The sequence below is a fragment of the Tachyglossus aculeatus genome, chromosome 15, assembly GCF_015852505.1.
Source record: "Tachyglossus aculeatus isolate mTacAcu1 chromosome 15, mTacAcu1.pri, whole genome shotgun sequence".
NCBI lineage: Eukaryota > Metazoa > Chordata > Mammalia > Monotremata > Tachyglossidae > Tachyglossus > Tachyglossus aculeatus.
This window is the reverse complement of record NC_052080.1, coordinates 13842647-13861641: the sequence shown is the minus strand read 5'-3', so window position 1 is coordinate 13861641 and position 18995 is coordinate 13842647. Positions and strand designations below refer to the sequence as shown.

The following is an 18995-nucleotide window of genomic DNA, read 5'->3' as shown; positions in this document are numbered from 1 at the left end:
TAACTGGGGTATTTGCCAAGTGTTTACTATGTGCCAAGCACTGTTTTAAGCGCTGGAGCAGATTCAAGGTAATCGGGTCAGACAAAGTCCCTGTCCCACACGGGGCTCACATCTTCATCCCCATTTTATAGATGAGGGAAGTGAGGCGCAGAGAAATGAAGTGACTCCCCCAGGGCCCCACAGCAGACAAGTGGCGGAGCCGGAATTGGAACCCAGGTCCTTCTGCGTCCCAGGCCCTGGCTCTATCCACTAAGCCACTCTGCTCCTCTAACTTCTCTGGGCTTCAGTTTCCTCATCTGTGAAATGGGATTAAAGACCTGTCTTCCTCCTCCATTTTGTTTACCCTATACCTTCATTCATTCAGTCGTATTTATTGAGCGCTTACTGTGTGCAGAGCACTGTACTAAGTGCTTGGGACGTACAACCGCAGCCCTGAGCACATAGGGCTTGGCCAGTACTGCTTAATAAAAAGCAGAAGCTCAGGAAATGGGGCAATCGCTATTGCCTGAAATTGAGCCTTACTGTGTTAAAATAGATAAAGCCCTCGCATATCAATCGGTGGTATTTATTTAGCACTTGCTGTGTGCACAGCGCTGTACTAAGCACTTGGGAAAGGACAGTATGACAAAGTTGGTAGACGTTCATTCATTCATTCATTCAATCGTATTTATTGAGCGCTTACTGTGTGCAGAGCACTGTACTAAGCGCTTGGGAAGTACAAGTTGGCGACATATAGAGACGGTCCCTACCCAACAAGGGGCTCACAGTCTAGAGGGGGGAGACAGGCAACAAAACAAAACATGTGGATAGGTGTCAAGTCATCAGAATAAATAGAAGTAAAGCTGGATGCGCATTATTAACAAAATAAATAGAAGAGTAAATATATTCCCTTCCCACAATGATCCAATGATACCAGTCCACCATTCCTCCAGGAAGCCTTCCCTGATTAAACCTTCATTTTTTTATGGTATTTGTTAAGCGCTTACTATATGCCAAGCACTGTACTAAGCACTGGGGTAGATATAAGCTAATCAGGGGCTCACGGTCTTCATCCTCATGTTGCAGATGAGGTCGCTGAGGCCCAGAGAAGTTAAGTGACCTGTCCAAGGTCACCCAGCCGACAAGTGGCAATGCCGGGACTTCTGAGCCCCAGGCCCGTGCTCTATCCAGTAGGCCACACTGCTTCTCACTTTGATACTCTCCCCAGCCCAAAGCCAATACGTACATATCTTCAGACTCGCTACCCTGTAAGCTCGTGCCTGCTGACTCTGTCGTATTGGACTCTCCGGAGCGCTTAATACAGTACTCAGCACACAGTAAAAGCTCAATAAATGCCAGGATTGATTATGATCTCCCCCTGTCCGTCATTTCAGCAGCTGCTAAGTAATCAATGAATCGATAAGTTGCGGTCATTGAGCTCTTACCGTGAGCAGGATGGGGTGCTTGGGGGGCAGTAATAACTTGCGGGGGTTTCAATCCCGGCCCGCTGCTTGACTTCTGTGTGTCCTTGGGCAGACAACTTCACTTCTCAGTGCCTCAGTTCCCTCATTCATTCAGTTGTATTTTTTGAGTGCTTACTGTGCACAGAGCACTGTACTAAGCCCTCATCTGTCAAATGGGGATGGAGACCGTGAGCCCCACCAGGGACAGGGACCGCATCTGACCCGATTAGCTCGTATCCACCCCAGTGCTTAGTACAGTGCCTGGCACCTAGTAAGCGCTTAACAAAGACCGCAATTATTATTATTAGAGCTAAGAGATGCAGCTGTTCTGCCCTACCTCCATCGGCAGTCGTGGAGGAAGACCCCCATCCTTGTGCCTGATGCGACTGTCCAACCCTCTCCATTCCCGTTCTCCCCCGGGCCACTGAGACCAAGGATCCCAGCCCCGGAACCCCGAAATGGGGAAGTTCAGGAGGGCGGCGGAGAGAAGGGAGGGGGATGACGAGGGAGAAGGCTGACTCACCCTCTGTGAACCAAGATTCTCTTCCAACTTCACAGTGATAAAAGGCCACGCGCTTGGCTTAAAGCGCCAAAGCTGACGCTTGGACCGTGCCCTCGGGACTGGTATCGGTACGTCGCCCTTAGGACTGGTATTGCCACCACATTCCCAGCCAGGGTGGGAGGGATTCGGGGAGGAAAAGAGGTGGCTCACGGGTGGATGCCGTGACTGGAGGTGGGAGCTGAGGAGGGAGAGTGAGTGGGGACCCCAGAGCCGGATCCAGGGCGGCCCCAGAACTGGCGGGGCAGGCCCGGCTCCGTATGGGATTCCCGAGACGTTGCTTTGGGGGGCGTCCGGGCAGGGAATCCCCTTTCTCCCGGCCCCTCCAGTTGGATCTCAGTGGTCACTTCCAACTGCTGCCCTTTCTGGCCTCCTTAGCAGGTGGCGGGCCGTCTTCCCCGAGAGACTCCATGCCGGGCGGACTCTGCTGGGCAGTGCTGCTCTGGGCCGTGGGAGGACTGACCTCCGCTCAGCCGGGTAAGATCGCCCTTCTACTGCCCCCTTCTTCCTGCCGGTTGGCTTCCCTCATTCCCGGGAATCTGAGGATTCACTCATCCAATTATATTTTTTTGAGCACTCGCCATATGCAGAGCACTGTCCTAAGCGCTTGGAAGAGGACAGTAGAACAACCCTAGGCCCAGGCTGCTTCCCCGCGGGGGAATGGTTTTCCATTTACCCGGCTCAGCTTCTCCCTGGAATCACGAGGCCACTGGAAAACCCATCCAAAAGATGTCTATTCAGATTAGTAGGGAAGCAGCGTGGCCTAGTGGATGGAGCCCGGGCATGGGAATCAGAAGGATCAGGGTTCTAATACCAGCCCCGTTGCTTGTCTTCTAGACTGTAAGCCCGCTGTTGGGTAGGGACCGTCTCTATATGTTGCCAACTTGGACTTCCCAAGCGCTTAGTACAGTGCTCTGCACACAGTAAGCGCTCAATAAATATGAATGAATGAATGAATGAATTGTCTGCTCTAGCGCACTGTACTAAACACCTGGGAGAGTACAACAGAACAATATAACAGATACATTCCCTGCCCACAACGAGCTTACAGTCTAGAGGGCATGACAGACTTAATAGAAATAAATAAATGACAGATATGGATATATAAGTGGTGTGGGGCAGGGAAGGGGGATGAATAAAGGGAGCAAGTCAGAGTGACGCAGGAGAGGGAGAAGAGGAAAGGAGGGCTTATCTGGGAAGGCCTCTTGGAGGAGATGGGCCTTCGATAAGGCTTTGAAAGGGGGGAGAGTCATGTTGGCAATGAGGAGGGAGGGCGAACCGGGCCAGAGGCAGGACGTGAGTGAGAGGTCGGCTGTGAAGTGGAGGCCCAGTGAGAAGGTTATAATTAGAGGAGAGAAGTGTGTGGGCTGGGTTGGAGTAGGAGAGTAGTGCTCAATAAATAGTAGTGACTGACTGACTGGCGGAGAGAGGGGGTGTGAGCCACCAGAAGCTAATGCAGCTCCTCAACGTCTCCAGGAATGGCTCTTCCAAGCGAGTCCAAGGCGATCGGGATCCTGCCACGCCAGAAACTCCCACCCACCCGTGGCCTGGAAGGACCAGCTCAATCATTGGTACTTATTGAGCGCTTAAAGTGGGCTGAGCTCTGGACTGAGCACTTGGGAGAAGAACAGGCGATCAGTACGTTAGTGGTACTTATTGAGTGCTTACCATATGCGGAGCACTGGACCAACTGCTTGGGAGGGTACAACGATAATGATGGTATTTGAAGCAGCGTGGCTCAGTGGAAAGAGCCCGGGCTTTGGAGTCAGAGGTCATGGGTTCAGATCCCGGCTCCGCCAATTGTCAGCTGTGTGACCTTGGGCAAGTCGCTTAACTTCTCTGGGCCTCAGTTCCCTCATCTGTCAAATGGGGATTAAGACTGTGAGCCCCACGTGGGACAACCTGATCACCTTGTAACCTCCCCAGCGCTTAGAACAGTGCTTTGCAGATAGTAAGCGCTTAATAAATGCCATCATTAGGATTATTATTATTTGTTAAGCGCTTACTATATGTCAAGCACTGTTTTAACTTAATCAGGTTGGACACAGCCCCTGTCCCACGTGGGGCTCACAGTTTTAATCCCCATTTTACAGATGAAGAAACAGAGGCCCAAAGAAGTGAGGTGACTTGCCTAAGGTCACACAACAGCAACTGGCAGAGCCAGGATTAGAACCCAGGTCCTTTTGACTCCCAGTCCCAAGCTTTCTCCATACTGCTGGCCTTTAGAGTGGGTCGTGAATCAATCAATCGATAAACCAGTAGCATTTATTCATTCCATCGTATTTACCGTGTGCAAAGCACCTTACTTGGAGAGTACAATCCAACAATAAACTGACTGAGCCCCTTCCTTCCTCTTCCCCTCGTCCCCCTCTCCATCCCCCCCATCTTACCTCCTTCCCTTCCCCACAGCACCTGTATATATGTATATATGTTTGTACATATTTATTACTCTATTTATTTATTTATTTTACTTGTACATATCTATTCTATTTATTTTATTTTGTTAGTATGTTTGGTTTTGTTCTCCGTCTCCCCCTTTTAGACTGTGAGCCCACTGTTGGGTAGGGACTGTCTCTATATGGTGCCAATTTGTACTTCCCAAGCGCTTAGTACAGTGCACTGCACATAGTAAGCGCTCAATAAATACGATTGATGATGATATATTCCCTGCCCACAACGCGCTCACTGCCGAGCATTTATCCTGTGAAGAGCACCGGACTGAGCGCTTGGGAGAGCACAGTAGAGTTAGTAGACCCGATCGATGACCTGCCCATGAGGATCTTCCGATGGAGGGAGAGGGGCTTCCACGATCTGGGACTCCAGCGACCGTTTGTCTGATCTAGCCGCAGAGGAGGAGATCATTCAGAACCTGATGCTCCTGCCCAGGAAAGTTAAGCTCACGTGGCAGAGCCCTACCAACATCACCGATGCTACCTGTGCCATCAGCCAAGTGGGCAACTTTGTCACGGAAGACCAGGTAAAACTGATTTATTCACTTGGCCCGTGGCTTCAAGGCTGTCCATCACCTCGCCCCCTCCTACCTCAGCTCCCTTCTCTCCTTCTACAGCCCAGTCCGCACCCTCCGCTCCTCCACCGCTGACCTCCTCACTGTACCTCGCTCTCGCCTGTCCCGCCATCGACCCCCGGCCCACGTCATCCCCCGGGCCTGGAATGCCCCCAATCCCTCTGCCCATCCGCCAAGCTCGCTCTCTTCCTCCCTTCAAGGCCCTACTGAGAGCTCACCTCCTCCAGGAGGCCTTCCCAGACTGAGCCCCTTCCTTCCTCTCCCCTTCGTCCCTCTCTCCATCCCCCCCTTCTTACCTCCTTCCCTTCCCCACAGCACCCGTATATAAGTATGTACATATTTATTACTCTATTTATTTATTTATGTATTTTACTTGTACATATCTATTCTATTTATTTTATTTTGTTAGTATGTTTGGTTTTGTTCTCTGTCTCCCCCTTTTAGACTGTGAGCCCACTGTTGGGTAGCGACTGTCTCTGTATGTTGCCAACTTGTACTTCCCAAGTGCTTAGTACAGTGCTCTGCACACAGTAAGCGCTGAATAAATATGATTGATTGATTGATTGATTGATTGATTGATTGACCAGAGAGGGTGGGAGAGTCTCTTTCAAAGCCTTATTGAAAGCCCATCTCCTCCAGGAGGCCTTCCCTTTCCTCTTCTCCCACTCCCTTCTGCGTCCCTCTGATTTTATTCATCCCCCCTCCCAGCCCCACACCGCTTATGTCCTTATCTGTCATTTATTCATTTCTATCAATGCCTGCCTCCTCCCCTCTAGACTGTAATAATAATAATTAATAATCATAATTATGGTATATTATGTGCTTTGCACATAGTAAGCACTTAACAAATGCCATCATCATTATTATTATTATATGTTAAGTGCTTACTGTGTGCCAGGCACCGGACTAAGCGCTGGGATGGATACAAGCAAATCGGGTTGGACGCAGTCCCTTGTCCCACGTGGGGCTCACAGTCTCAATCCCCATTTTACAGATGAGGTAACTGAGGCACAGAGAAGGGAAGTAATAATTATGGTATTGGTTAAGCGCTCCTCTAATGCCAACCTACTCACTGTACCTCCATCTCCTCTATCTCACCCAAATCCTGCCTCTGGCCGAGAACGCCCTCCTTCTTCATATATGATGGACAGTTAGTCTCCCCAACTTCAAAGCCTTATTGATAGACATTCATTCATTCATTCAATCGTATTTATTGAGCGCTTACTGTGTGCAGAGCACTGTACTAAGCGCTTGGGAAGTACAAGTTGGCAACATCTAGAGACGGTCCCTACCCAACAGTGGGCTCACAGTCTAGAAGGGGGAGACAGAGAGCAAAACAAAACATGTTAACAAAATAAAATGAATAGAATAAATATGTACAAATAAAATAAATAGAGTAATAAATCCGTACAAACATATATACATATATACAGGTGCTGTGGGGAGGGGAAGGAGGTAAGGCGGGGGGGACGGAGAAGAGGAGGAGGGGGAGACGAGGAGGGGGCTCAGTCTGGGAAGGCTTCCTGGAGGAGGTGCCAAGCACTGTACTAAGCGCTGGGGTAGATACAAGGCAATCAGGTTGTCCCACGTGGGGCTCGCAGCCTTAATCTCCATTTTACAGATGAGGGAGCTGAGGCCCAGAGAAGCGAAGTGATTTGCCCGAGGTCACACAGCAGACAAGCGGCAAAGGCGGGATTAGAACCCATGGCCCTCTCACTCCAAAGCCCGTGCTCTTTCCAGTAAACCATGCTGCTTCCCACTATATCATAGTCGAGCAGTAGAGAAGGAAGATGTCTTAGTCCCATTTTACAGAAAAATCAATTTATAATTAAGTCTCTTCTCCATCAAAAGTAAGTCTGTTACTTGTCAAACTCCCTAACATGTTGATTTAGTGTTTACTCCTGCCTGTTTTATAAATGTGTGTGAGTGTATGTGTGTGTGTGTTTACAAATATAACACTTAAATGTGGGTTTTTTTCAGCCAAGGAAGGACACCAACCTCTACTATTGTATATTCGAAAATCACCGTTTGTGTAAAGGAGCCAATTTTACAGTCAGCGTCACTACTCGCCAAAGATCATTCACAAAACAACTCTTCTTTAATAACAAAGGTAGTAAGACACTGGGGAAAAGGTTTTTTCTTTCAATGCTGTTTGTTAAGCGCTTACTAGTGGTATTTATTGAGCGCTTACCACGTGTGGAGAGGGACAGGACGACGGAACAAGCGATCAATCCGTTAGTGGTATTTATTGAGCACTTGCCATGTGCGGAGCACTGGACCAACTGCTTGGGAGGGTACAATAATAATGATAGTATCTGTTAAGCACTTACTATGTGCCAGCCACTGTACTGAGCACTGGGGTAGATACAAGCTAATTGGGTTGTACACAATCTCTGTCCCACATGGGGCTCACGGTCTTGATCCCTATTTTACAGATGAGGGAACTGAGGCACAGAGAAGCAAAATGACTTGCCCGTGTTCATCCAGCAGACAAGTGACTGAGCCGTGATTAGAACCCAGATCCTCTAACTCCCAGGCCTGGGCTCTAGCCACTAGGCCACAGTTTGTGTGGCTTTTCTCCTCGAGCACAAGGCTACATTTTGTTAGAGGGAAAATTAAAGAAGCAGTGTTGCCTAGTGGGTAGAGCCCAGGCCCCGGAATCAGAAGGACTTGGATTCTAATCCAAGCTCTGCCCCTTATAATAATAATAATAATAATAATGGCATTTGTTAAGCGCTTATTCTGATCTCTTGGGTGCCCTTGGGTAAGTCACTTCACTTCTCTGTGCCTCAGTTCCCTCATCTGTCAAATTATCAATCAATCAATCGTATTTATTGAGCACTAATTGTGTGCAGAGCACTGTACTAAGCACTTGGGAAGTACAAGTCGGCAACACATTATGATACTGATTAATTATGATATTATTATATTGGTTGTGATATTATTATATGATTATTCTATTATATATTATACATTGTACATTATAATATTTATATTATTATATGATATGATTATGATATTGGTTAATATTTGTCAGCACTTCTAAGCACTGACTCTGATAATCAGATAAGATACAAGATATAAGATAAGTACAAGATAATCGGGTTGGACTCAGTTCCTGTCCCTCATAGGGATAGCCGTCTCAATCCCCATTTCACAGATGAGGTAAGTGAGGCACACAGAAGTGAAGTGGCTATCACACAGCAGACAAATGGCAGAGCTGGGACTAGAATCCAGTTCTTTCTTACCTGTGCTCTATCCACTTGGCTACGCTGCTTTTCAAATGGGGTTAAAGATTGTGATTCCTTTGTGGGACTCAAATGGGGATAAAGATTGTGAGTCCCATGTGGGCCTCCCCTGATTAGCTTGTATCTACCCCAGGGCTTAGAAAAATGCCCGGCACATAGTAAACGCTTAACAAATATCCCAAAACGAAATGGATCCGGTTTCTTTTCGGGTTCTCCCCAGGGAGGGAAGGGTCGGCAGCAGAAGATTTCACCTGCGTCGTCTATGATATTAAATTCCTGAACTGCTCATGGACGGTGGGCAGGAAAGCCCCAGAAGACGTACAATATCATCTGTATTCCCAGGCCTCAAGGTCAGTGTGGAGCCGGGAAAGAGTGGATGAGGGGTGTGGGAGTTGGAGTTGAGAGGTGCAAGAAAGAGGAGTTTTTTTTTTTTTACGGTATTTGTTAAGCGCTTACTATCCATTCATTCAATCTTATTTCTTGAGCGCTTACTGTGTGCAAAGTACTGTGCTATGAGTTTGGAAGGGTAGACTATAATAATAAACAGACACATTCCCCGCCCACAGAGAGCTCACAGTGTATTAAGCACTGAGAAGTGGCATGTTCTAGTGGAACTACCCTGGCCTGAGACTCAGAGGACCTGGGTTCTAATTCTGACCCTGCCAATTGCTTAATAATAATAACTGTGGTATTTGTTAAGCGCTTACTAGGTTCCAGGTGCTGTACTAAGCACTGGGGTGGATAGAAGCAAATTAGGTTGGACGCAATCCCTGACCCACGTGGAGCTCACAGTCTCAATCCCCATTTTACAGATGAGGGAACCGAGGCCCAGAGAAGTGAAGTGACTTGCCCAGGTTCACACGGCCGACAAGCGGCAGAGCCGAGGCGAGAACCCAGGTCCTCTGACTCACTGTAGCTCGATCTCATCTATCTTCCCGTCAGCGGCGTGGCTCAGTGGAAAGAGCCCAGGCTTTGGAGTCAGAAGTCATGGGTTCAAATCCCAGCTCCGCCAATTATCAGCTGGGTGACTTTGGGCGAATAACTTCACTTCTCTGAGCCTCTGTTACCTCATCTGTAAAACGTGGATTAAGACTGCGAGCCGTCCGTGGGACAACCTGATCACCTTGTAACCTCCCCGGTGCTTAGAACAGTGCTTTGCACATAGTTAGTGCTTAATAAATGTCATTATTATTATTATTATTACATTCTGTCTCTGGCCTGGAACGCTCCCCCTCTTCATCTCCAACAGGTCATCGTTCTCCCCCTGTTCGAAGTCTTATTGAATGCCCATCTCCTCCAAGAGGCCTTCCCTGACTTTCTTTCCTCTTCTCCCACTCCCTCTGCCATGCCTTGACTTGCTGCCTTAATTCACCTCAGCCCCACAGCGCTTATCTGTAATTTATTCACTTATATTAAGGTCTGCCTTCCCCCTCTAGACCGTAAGCTCCTCTTGGGAAGGGAACGTGTCTGTTTCATTGTCCTATCGTCCTCTCCCAAGCGCTTAGTACAGTGCCGTGCACATAGTAAGCGCTCAATAACTACGATCGATTGATCGATCAATCAGTCTGTAGGCTAGGCTACAGACCTACTTGGTAAAAGTCATCCTGGTTCTTTCACTGATCGTCTCTATATGTTGCCAACTTGTACTTCCCAAGAGCTTAGTACGGTGCTCTGCACACAGTAAGCGCTCAATAAATACGATTGATTGATTGATTGACAGAAGTCGGATCTTGCAGGACGGACGAGGAGAGAGAGTGTCTGCAGTATCGAGACAACGCCTGCGGAATCCACGTCGGATGCCACTACAGTAACCTGTCTTTCTTCAAAAGATACAATTACTTCTACGTCAACGGGTCCAGCAAGGAGGCGGAGATCCAGTTTTATGACACCACGTCCACAATGCTCGATCAAATCGGTGAGAATTTTGCTTTCTAGTTCTTCAGAGTTTCACCGTTTCGAAATGGCTGTACCATCTGAAGTCGTTTTTATATCCTTGGGTAAGGATTAAGAAAAACTGTGGCCTTAAGTCTCTTTGCTTGTCTGGGCCTCGGTTACCTCATCTGTTAAATGGGGATTAAGACTTGGAGCCTCGTAGGGGACATGGACTGTATCCAACCTGTACTTCCCAAGTGCTTAGTACAGTGCTCTGCGCAGAATAAGTGCTTAATAAATACAATTGAATGAATGAATTAGCTTGTGTCTACCACAGGGCCTAGTACTAATCAACAAGCAATATGGACTAGAGGAAAGAGCCCAGGCCTGAGAGTCAGAGGACCTGGGTTCTAATCCCAGCTCCGTCACTTGTCTGCTGGGTGAACTTGGGCGAGGCTCTTCACTTCTCTCAGCCTCAGTTTCCTCATCTGTAAAATGGGAATTAAAGAAGCAGCGTGGCTCAGTGGAAAGAGCCCGGGCTTTGGAGTCAGAGGTCGTGGGTTCAAGTCCCGGCTCTGCCAATTGTCAGCTGGGTGACTTTGGGCAAGTCACTTCACTTCTCTGGGCCTCAGTTATGTCATCTGTCAAATGGGGATTAAGACCGTGAGCCCCCCGTGGGACAACCTGATCACCCTGTAACGTCCCCAGCGCTTAGAATGGTGCTTTGCACATAGTAAGCACTTAATAAATGCCATCATTATTATTATAACTTCCTCCCATCTAGACTGTGAAACTTATGAGAGATGGGGACTGGGATTTTCATTTATTCATTTAATCGTATTTTCTTGAGGGCTTTCTGTGTGCAAAGCACTGTACTAGGAGCTTGGGAGAGGACAATACAACAATAAACACATTTCCTTTCCAAAGATCTTACAAATCTAGAGGGGCAGACAGACATTTAATAGAAATAAATTTCTATTTGTTAAGTGCTTAGTATGTGCTAGGCTAATCAGGTAGGACACAGTCCATTGTCCCACATGGGGCTCACGGTCTTAATCCCCATTTTCCACATGAGGGCCAGAGAAGTGAAGTGACTTGACCAAGGTCACACAGCATTAGAACCCAGGTCCTCTGTCTCCCAGACTCGGGCTCTTTCCACTAGGCCATGCTGACCTGTTTGCCCTCTGGTCTGTATCTGGGGGAATTAGCTCATTGTGAGCAGGGAATGTATCTGTTTATTGTTGTATTGTACTCTCCCAAGCGCTTAGTAAAGTGCTCTGCACACAGTAAGCGCTCAGTAAATATGATGGAATGAATGACTGAGTGAATTTCTCATCATTACGAATATATTGTAACTCCAGAACGCTACAACCCCCCACGAAATATCGAGGTGAACTGCAGCAAGTCAAACTGTCTAATTCAGTGGGAAAAGACTGTAACCACCTTAAACCCTCAAAGTCACGAAGTGGCGTATCAACTGGACATTCAGAAAAAGGTAAACTGACTGAATTCTCATGATCATTTTTTTTATGCTATTTGTTTAGCGCTTACTATGTGCCAGGCGCTGGAATAGATACAAGCTAATCAGGTTGGTTACAGTCCCTGTCCCATTTGGGGCTCACAGTCCTAATCCCCATTTTACAGAGGAGGGCACTGAGGCCCGGAGAAGTGAGGTGGCTTGCCCAAGTTCACGCAGCAGACAAGTGGCAGAGCCGGGATTAGAACTCAGGTCCTTTTCTTTTTTATGGTATTTTTTGGTGCTTTTTATGTACCCGGCACTGTCCTAAGCACTGGGGTAGAAACAAGACAATCAAGTAGGACATAGTCCCTGTCCCACGGGGGGCTCACAGTCCTAATCCCCATTTTACAGAGGAGGTAAATGAAGACTAGGGAATTGAAGAGACTTGCTCAAGGTCACCCAGCAGATGAGTAGCGGAGTCAGGATGGGAACCCAGATCCTCCTCTAGCCATTAGGCCACACTGCTTCTCCCCTCACTGTAGCTAGTCTGCTACGCCTCATCCTGATAAAAGGATTTGGGGGCCACCCTGTAAAGGTCCGGAATTCCCTGTGTTCCTGGCCTGAATGAATGAGGTTAACTAAGCGAAGGAGTTAGAAAAACATTAGAAAAAACTAATGTTTTTTAGGCAGAGAAAAGCAAAACCACTTATCTGATCTTTTTGTTCTTCTTAGGGCGGAGATATTATCCCTCAGGTGAGTGTTGAACTGCATTTGCTCCCAGCCTCCCTTCCTTTAGATATTATAAATCATTAATTTCAATTAATGTCTGTGTCCCGCACTAGACTGTAAGCTCCTGGTGGGCAGGGAATGTGTCTGCTGACTCTGTCTCAAGAGCTTAGTACAGTGCTCCGCACACAGTAAGCGCCCAACAGCCTAGCGGGGGAGAAATTCCCAGCTGATTCTCAGGAATTTAGAAACAAGCTGCCCTCTAAGGAAGTGAGGAAGAAGAAAGAAGGACGAAGAAGGAGGAAGAAGGTAGAAGAAAGAAGAAGAAGAAGCAGGATGAGGAGGAGGAGGAAGAGGAGGAGGAGAATGAGGAGAAGAAGGATTTTATGGTATTTGCTTGTAAGCACTTCCTATGTGTCAAACATCGTTCGAAGCACTGGGGTAGAATCTAGGTTATCAGGTTGGACACAGTCGCGGTCCCATGTGGGGTTTCCAGTCTCAGAAAGCCAATCCTCACAAGGAACTGACCCTTGGGGAAAATTCCTGAGGACAAAATTTCAAAGTGAAAATAGAGGTGGAAGCTGAGGTCCCCTTTTCCTCTCAATCAATCAATCAATCAGTTAGATTGATTGAGAAGCAACTAGAGAAGCAGCGTGGCTCAATGGAAAGAGCCCGGGCTTTGGAGTCAGAGGTCGTGGGTTCAAATCCCGGCTCCGCCACGTGTCAGCTGTGGGACTTTGGGCAAGTCGCTTCACTTCTCTGAGCCTCAGTTCCCTCGTCTGTAAAATGGGGAGTAAGAGTGTGAGCCCCCCGTGGGACAACCTGATCACCTTGTAACCTCCCCAGCGCTTAGAACAGTGCTTTGCACATAGCAAGCGCTTAATAAATGCCATTATTATTATTAGTAGTAGTAATCAGTGGTATTTATTGAGCGCTTACTAGGTATCGTGCACAGGAAAATGCTATGACTATGCTTTTCCTCTCGACCATAAGCTGATTCTGGGTAGGGAATGTGACTGTTATAGTCTATTGTCATCTCCCAAGCCCTTAGTACGGTGCTCCACACACAGTAAACACTCAATATATGTGATCGACTGATTGATTTGTGGACGCCGGGTAACAATCGGGGTGGACGATTAATGACTGGGGAACGCAACCGATTGGGGTGCACAACAGACCCCGGCTGGCTCGGCTCGGCGTCGAATGGGGTTAAATCGTTTCCTTTTTGAAGATCCAGAGGGACGGGGAGAGCCAGGGGACGTTTTACCACTTCCCCAGTTACGACGAGCGAGCCGACTACTCCCTCAGAATAAGAGTGGGAAATCTCCGCCGTCCGGACGTCCTCTGGGGCCCGTGGAGCGAACCCACGAAGTTCGGTGAGTGAGGGAGGTCAGGCCTCAGTCGCACAAATTGGTGTCTGTGTGTTGTGGGGAGGTGTTTGTATCTGTGTGTGTTGTGGCTCCTGTGCCTCTCTCCCTTGTCGCTCTCTTTCCCTCCCATTGCTCTTTCTTTTCTTCTTATTCGTTCATCCAGTTGTATTTACTGAGCACTTACTCTGTGCAGAGCGCTGTACTAAGCACTTGGGAAAGTACAATACAACAATAAACAGTGACATTCCCTGCCCACAACAAGTTTATAGTCTAGAGCTCTCTCTCTCTTGTCTCTTTCCATCTGTTTCCTCTCTGTCCCTCTCTTTTTTTTGTTCCCTCTCCTTTCCACCAATTTTTTCCTCTCTATTTGCTACCTCCATCTCATTCTCCATCCCTTTCTATCTTAGAAGAGTGCTTGGCACATAGTAAGCGCTTAACAAATACCATCATTATTTTAATAATAATTACAATAACAATAATTGTGGTATCTGTGAGGCACTTACCTGGTACCAGGCACTGTACTAAGCGCTGGGGTGGATACAAGCAGATCGGGTCCCGTCCCAATTGGGGCTCACTGTCTTAATCCCCATAGATGTCAGCTCTTTGTGGGCAGGGAATGTGTCTGTTTATTGTTTCATAATTGTATTAAGCACTCTCCCAAGTGCTTAATACAGTGCCCGCCCGTAGTAAGTGCTCAATAAATACTACTGATTGACTGACAAATGTGTTCTCTTTGCCTCAGAGGGACAATGCTTGGAGCCCAAATGTCCTGCAGCATTTCAGGATGGTGTGGTGGAGTGATGGTGGGAGGAGAGGGGATACAAAATCATCCCCAGAGGGGCTGATCCCTCGGCCCCCTCTCCCCAAAACAATCGTCGCGTGACTTGTCGCCCACCAGGGTCCGGAAAGCAGGCCGGGAGCCCGTGGTTGGTCTGGGTGCCGGTGGTCTTTGGGAGCCTCGTGTTCGCCCTGGGCAACCTCTGCCTCTGGAAAAGGTAACGGATTCGAGAATCGCCGAGCGCCGGGCTAAGCGCCCAGGAGGGTTCGATGCACTAGAGTTGGTAGACTCGTAGTTGAGTGGAAAGTACCGCGGCCTACTGGATACAGCCCAGGTGTTGGAGTTAGGGGACCTGGGTTCTCATCCCGGCTCCGCCACTTGTCTGCTGTGTGACCTCGGGTGAGTCACTTCACTTCTCTGGGCCTCAGTGACCTCATCTGGGAAACGGGGAGTAGGCCTTTGAGCCCCATGTGGGACAGTAGTACTAGTGGGAGTAGTAGCGTGTTGTTCATTCTAGACAGCGTTCACCGCCGCCTACGGAACTACCACTCCTGTAATGCCCCGCGGTGGGGTCCGCGGCCGTGTCTGGCCCTGTCGGGAAGAGAGGGAGAATGGCATTCTAGCTCGGGCCAAAGACTGGGATGCTTGTTCCAGCCAGCATTCACCCCCGCCTACCAAACTACCTACCCCTCCTGTCATGCCCAGGGCCCTGTCGTGAGGAGAAGTCAAGTGGCATAGCGTCTCCGTACACAAAAGATTCAGGGAGTTGTAGTGTGATGCTCACTCTAGACAGCATTCACCTCCACCTACCGAACTACGCCTCCCGTCACGCCCCGCGGGGGAACCACAGCCTTTTTGAGGAGTGCAGAAGGCACGGGAGACGGATGTTCAGGGTGTTTTCCCATTTATAATGATAGGAGTTATGCTATTTGTTAAGTACCTCTTACCACTCCCCGTGAGGGGTCGCGTAGAGAACATGGAGACCCCAACCTTGCTCCAAATCAAGCTACATTAATCCCATTCCCTCCCGAAAGATCTGACCCCGCGACCGAGTGTCAAACATGTTTTGTTTTGCGGTCTGTCTCCCCCTTCTAGACCGTGAGTCCGTTGTTGGGTAGGGACCGTCTGTGTATGTTGCCAGCTTGTACTTCCTAAGCGCTTAGTACAGTGCTCTGAACACAGTAAGCGCTCAATAAATACGATGGAATGAATGAATGAATGACAGGGTATTTGTTAAGGGCTTACTATATACCAGGCACTATACTCATTCATTCATTTGTATTTATTGAACGCTTACTATGTGCAGAGCACTGTACTAAGTACTAAGTGGCTCTACCACTCGTCAGCTGTGTGACTTTGGGCAAGTCATTTCACTTCTCTGGGCCTCAGTTCCCTCATCTGGAAAATGGGGATTAAGACTGTGAGCCCCCCGTGGGACAACCTGATCACCTTGTAACCTCCCCAGCGCTTAGAACAGTGCTTTGCACATAGTAAGCGCTTAATAAATGCCATTATTATTATTATTATTATTATTAACAAATGCCATTATTATTATTATTATTATACTAAGCACTTCGGAAGTACAATTCAGCAACAAATAGAGACAATCCCTGCCCACGACGGGCTCACAGTCTAGAAGGGGGGAGTGAATGAATGAATAAATGCGTCAGATTTATGTTCCTGGTCGTTTCCTTTTTTTCTGTTTCTTCTCTCCAATCCCACCCCAGGTTCCTTGGGACACAGAAGTTCTTCCCTCGGATTCCCAGGATTAAGGACAACTTAAATGACTTTCCTTTCCAAAGCAACCAGGTAAGTGTCAGCAGGCACCAACACTTGGCTAGCCCTCCCAGGGACATTTCCCATTCCTTCATTCCGTAAGTGGTATTTAGTGAGCGCTTTCTATGTGCAGAGCACTGTACTAAGCTCTTGGGAGAGGACAAAACAACATTAAACAGACACATTCCCTGCCCACAGCGAACTTCGTTTTGCTAAACTACTGTCTGGTCGCTAACCCCTTACCAACGTCCTGCCTCTGGCCTGGACTGCTCTCCCTCCTCAAATCCGACGGACAATTACTTTCTTCCGATTCAAAGCCATATTGAAGGCCCACCTCCTCCAAGAGGCGTTCCCTGACTAAGCCCTCCTTTCCTCTTCTCCCACTCCCTTCTGCGTCGCCCTGACTTGCTCCGTTTATTCATCCCCCCTCCCAGCATTTACGTCCCTATCTGTCATTTTATTTCTTTATTATTTTAATGCCTGTCTCCCCCTCTAGACAGTAACCTCATTTTGGGCAAGGAACGTGTCTCTTATATTGTTCTGTTGCCCCCTCCCAAGTGCTGAGTACAGTGTTCTGCACAAAGTTCAGTGCTTAAAAAATACGGTTGACTGACCGACTTCAGGTGGAGTTGGGTAGGGACCGTCTCTATACGTTGCCAACTTGTACTTCCCAAGCGCTTAGTACGGTGCTCTGCACACAGTAAGCGCTCAATAAATACGATTGATTGATTGATTCACTTCTCTGTGCCTCAGTTCCCTCAGTTGTAAAATGGGGATGGAGACTAAATACGATTGAATGAATGAATATGCTGTTGCTTCCCCTTCCCTGTAACTCACTTGAGGACCTGTCTCCCCGACTAGATTGTCTCCTGACTCGATTGTTCTCTCCCAAGTGCTCAAAACAGTGCTGCCTCTCTCTTCCTGCCCATTTTCTTCCCTGCAGATCATCTGGGAGGAATTCAAACAGTCGCCGGAACAGTGCGAGATCGAATCGATCCGATCTGTAGGGGAATAGCCTTGAGGAGGACCGAGGCTGGGAGTCACCCCCCCACCCCCAACATGGGTTCTCATCTTGGCTCCGCCCCTCGTCTGCTGTGTGACCTGGGGCGAGTCGCTTCACGTCTCTGTGCCTCCGTTCCCTCATCTGTAAAATGGGGGTGAAGGCCGTGAGCCCCACGTGGGACCACCTGATGACCTTGTGTCGACTCCAGCGCTTAGAACAGTGCTTGGCACAAATGCCGTCACCATTAATAATGTCTAACATCGAAACAAGGTATTCTGTTGTGTTGCATTCTCCCAAGCGCTTAGTGCAGTGCTCTGCATGCAGTAAGCGCTCAATAAATGTCCCTGCTGAGGGTGACACGGCTGGACTAGAACCCAGGTGGCCTGATTCCCCGGCTTGTGGCCTTTTCTACTCGCTGGTGAGCTGGGGGCTGGGGTTGGGCAGGGGGAAGGCAGGCAGGGGGTGTGATGTGGTTTGGGAGGGGGCGGGTAATAATAGTAATAATAAATGGTATTTGTTAAGCGCTTACTATGTGCAAAGCACTGTTCTAAGCGCTGGAAAAGGGGGCAGGGCCTGTCCTGGAGCCGCCTATGAGCAGAGTGCAAAGAGAAGCAGCGTGGCTCTGTGGAAAGAGCCCGGGCTTTGGAGTCAGAGGTCATAATAATAATGCATTTATTAAGTGCTCACCATGTGCAAAGCACTGTTCTAAGCGCTGGGGAGGTTACAAGGTGATCAGGTTGTCCCACGGGGGGCTCACAGTCTTCATCCCCATTTTACAGATGAGGTAACCGAGGATCAGAGAAGTTAAGTGACTTGCCCAAAGTCACACAGCTGGCAATTGGCAGAGCCGGGATTTGAACCCATGCCCTCTGACTCCAAAGCCCGGGCTCTTTCTACTGAGCCACGCTGCTTCTCACCCCCCCCAGGATTCCACCCCCAGGTTGCAGATGCAGGAACGGAGGCCCGGAGAAGTCAAGTAACTTGCCCAAGGTCACACAGCAAACATGGGGCGGAGCCGGGATCAGATGCCAGGTCTTTTGACTGTGAACTCGTTGCGGGTGTGAAATGTGTCTGTTTATTGTTCTGTTGGTCTCTCCCAAGCGCTTAGTACAGTGCTCTGCACACAGTAAGCGCTCAATAAATACGATTGACTGACTCTGACCCCCAGGCCTGGGCTCTTTCCAAAATCAACAACAGTGTGAAGTCACTTGACCTTGGCCAAGTCACTTCACTTCTCTGGGCCTCAGTGACCTCACCTGCAAAACGGGGATTAAGACTGGAGGCCTCACATGGGACAGGGACTGTGTCCAACCTGATTAGCTTGGATCCATGCCAGCGTCTAGTACAGTGCCAGGCACGTTCACTCATTCATTCACTGTCGTATTTATTAAGCTTTTACTGTGTGCAGAGCACCTGGGCAGTTGTCACTCGGTTAGCACGGAGAGAGGGAGTCTCGGCGTAGGAGTGGGATAGACACGAGGCCGGAGGGGGGAAGGTGATGGGGGCGGGGGAAACCAGGTCACCTCCGTGCCCTTTGGACTCTGTCTCGGACGCTCCACGTGGAAACCGACAGAAAATCAAACACGGCCTTTGGGAGTCAGTTTCCCAACAAACCTTCCCCGACCGACGATCCCCCCAAACCGGGGAAGCAGCATGGCCTAGTGGATAGCGCCCGGTGTCAAACAACCTGTTTTTTTGTCAAACGACCCACGTTAAGCGCTGCCTATGTGCCAGCCA

At 48.7% G+C, this 18995-nt stretch overlaps 1 protein-coding gene across 3 annotated transcripts; it reads left to right on the top strand.

Moving 5' to 3' along the window:
• Positions 1-1747: 1747 nt before the first annotated feature.
• On the top strand, positions 1748-17370 carry LOC119937470 (granulocyte-macrophage colony-stimulating factor receptor subunit alpha-like). Of its 3 annotated transcripts, XM_038756982.1 has the most exons (12): positions 1748-2072; positions 2380-2478; positions 4845-4978; positions 7007-7136; positions 8495-8624; positions 10011-10189; positions 11508-11641; positions 12338-12358; positions 13563-13707; positions 14600-14696; positions 16207-16288; positions 17199-17370. In XM_038756982.1, exons 2-12 carry the CDS (start codon positions 2412-2414, stop codon positions 17268-17270), a joined length of 1191 nt encoding a protein of 396 aa, XP_038612910.1. In that variant the 5' UTR covers positions 1748-2072; positions 2380-2411; the 3' UTR covers positions 17271-17370. The 3 variants fall into 3 exon arrangements, with proteins under 3 accessions (XP_038612910.1, XP_038612911.1, XP_038612912.1); XM_038756983.1 differs by lacking the exons at positions 1748-2072; positions 12338-12358 and having other exon boundaries at positions 2283-2478; XM_038756984.1 differs by lacking the exons at positions 1748-2072; positions 14600-14696 and having other exon boundaries at positions 2283-2478; positions 17199-17285.
• Positions 17371-18995: the final 1625 nt, after the last annotated feature.

Excerpts from the sequence above, each read along its gene's own strand:
- LOC119937470 (XM_038756982.1), top strand. The coding sequence starts at position 2,412 with ATGCCGGGCGGACTCTGCTGGGCAGTGCTGCTCTGGGCCGTGGGAGGA. Across the intron at positions 11,642-12,337 it reads AACTGGACATTCAGAAAAAG|GGCGGAGATATTATCCCTCA; the intron begins GTAAACTGACTG and ends TGTTCTTCTTAG. Across the intron at positions 13,708-14,599 it reads GAGCGAACCCACGAAGTTCG|GGTCCGGAAAGCAGGCCGGG; the intron begins GTGAGTGAGGGA and ends GTCGCCCACCAG.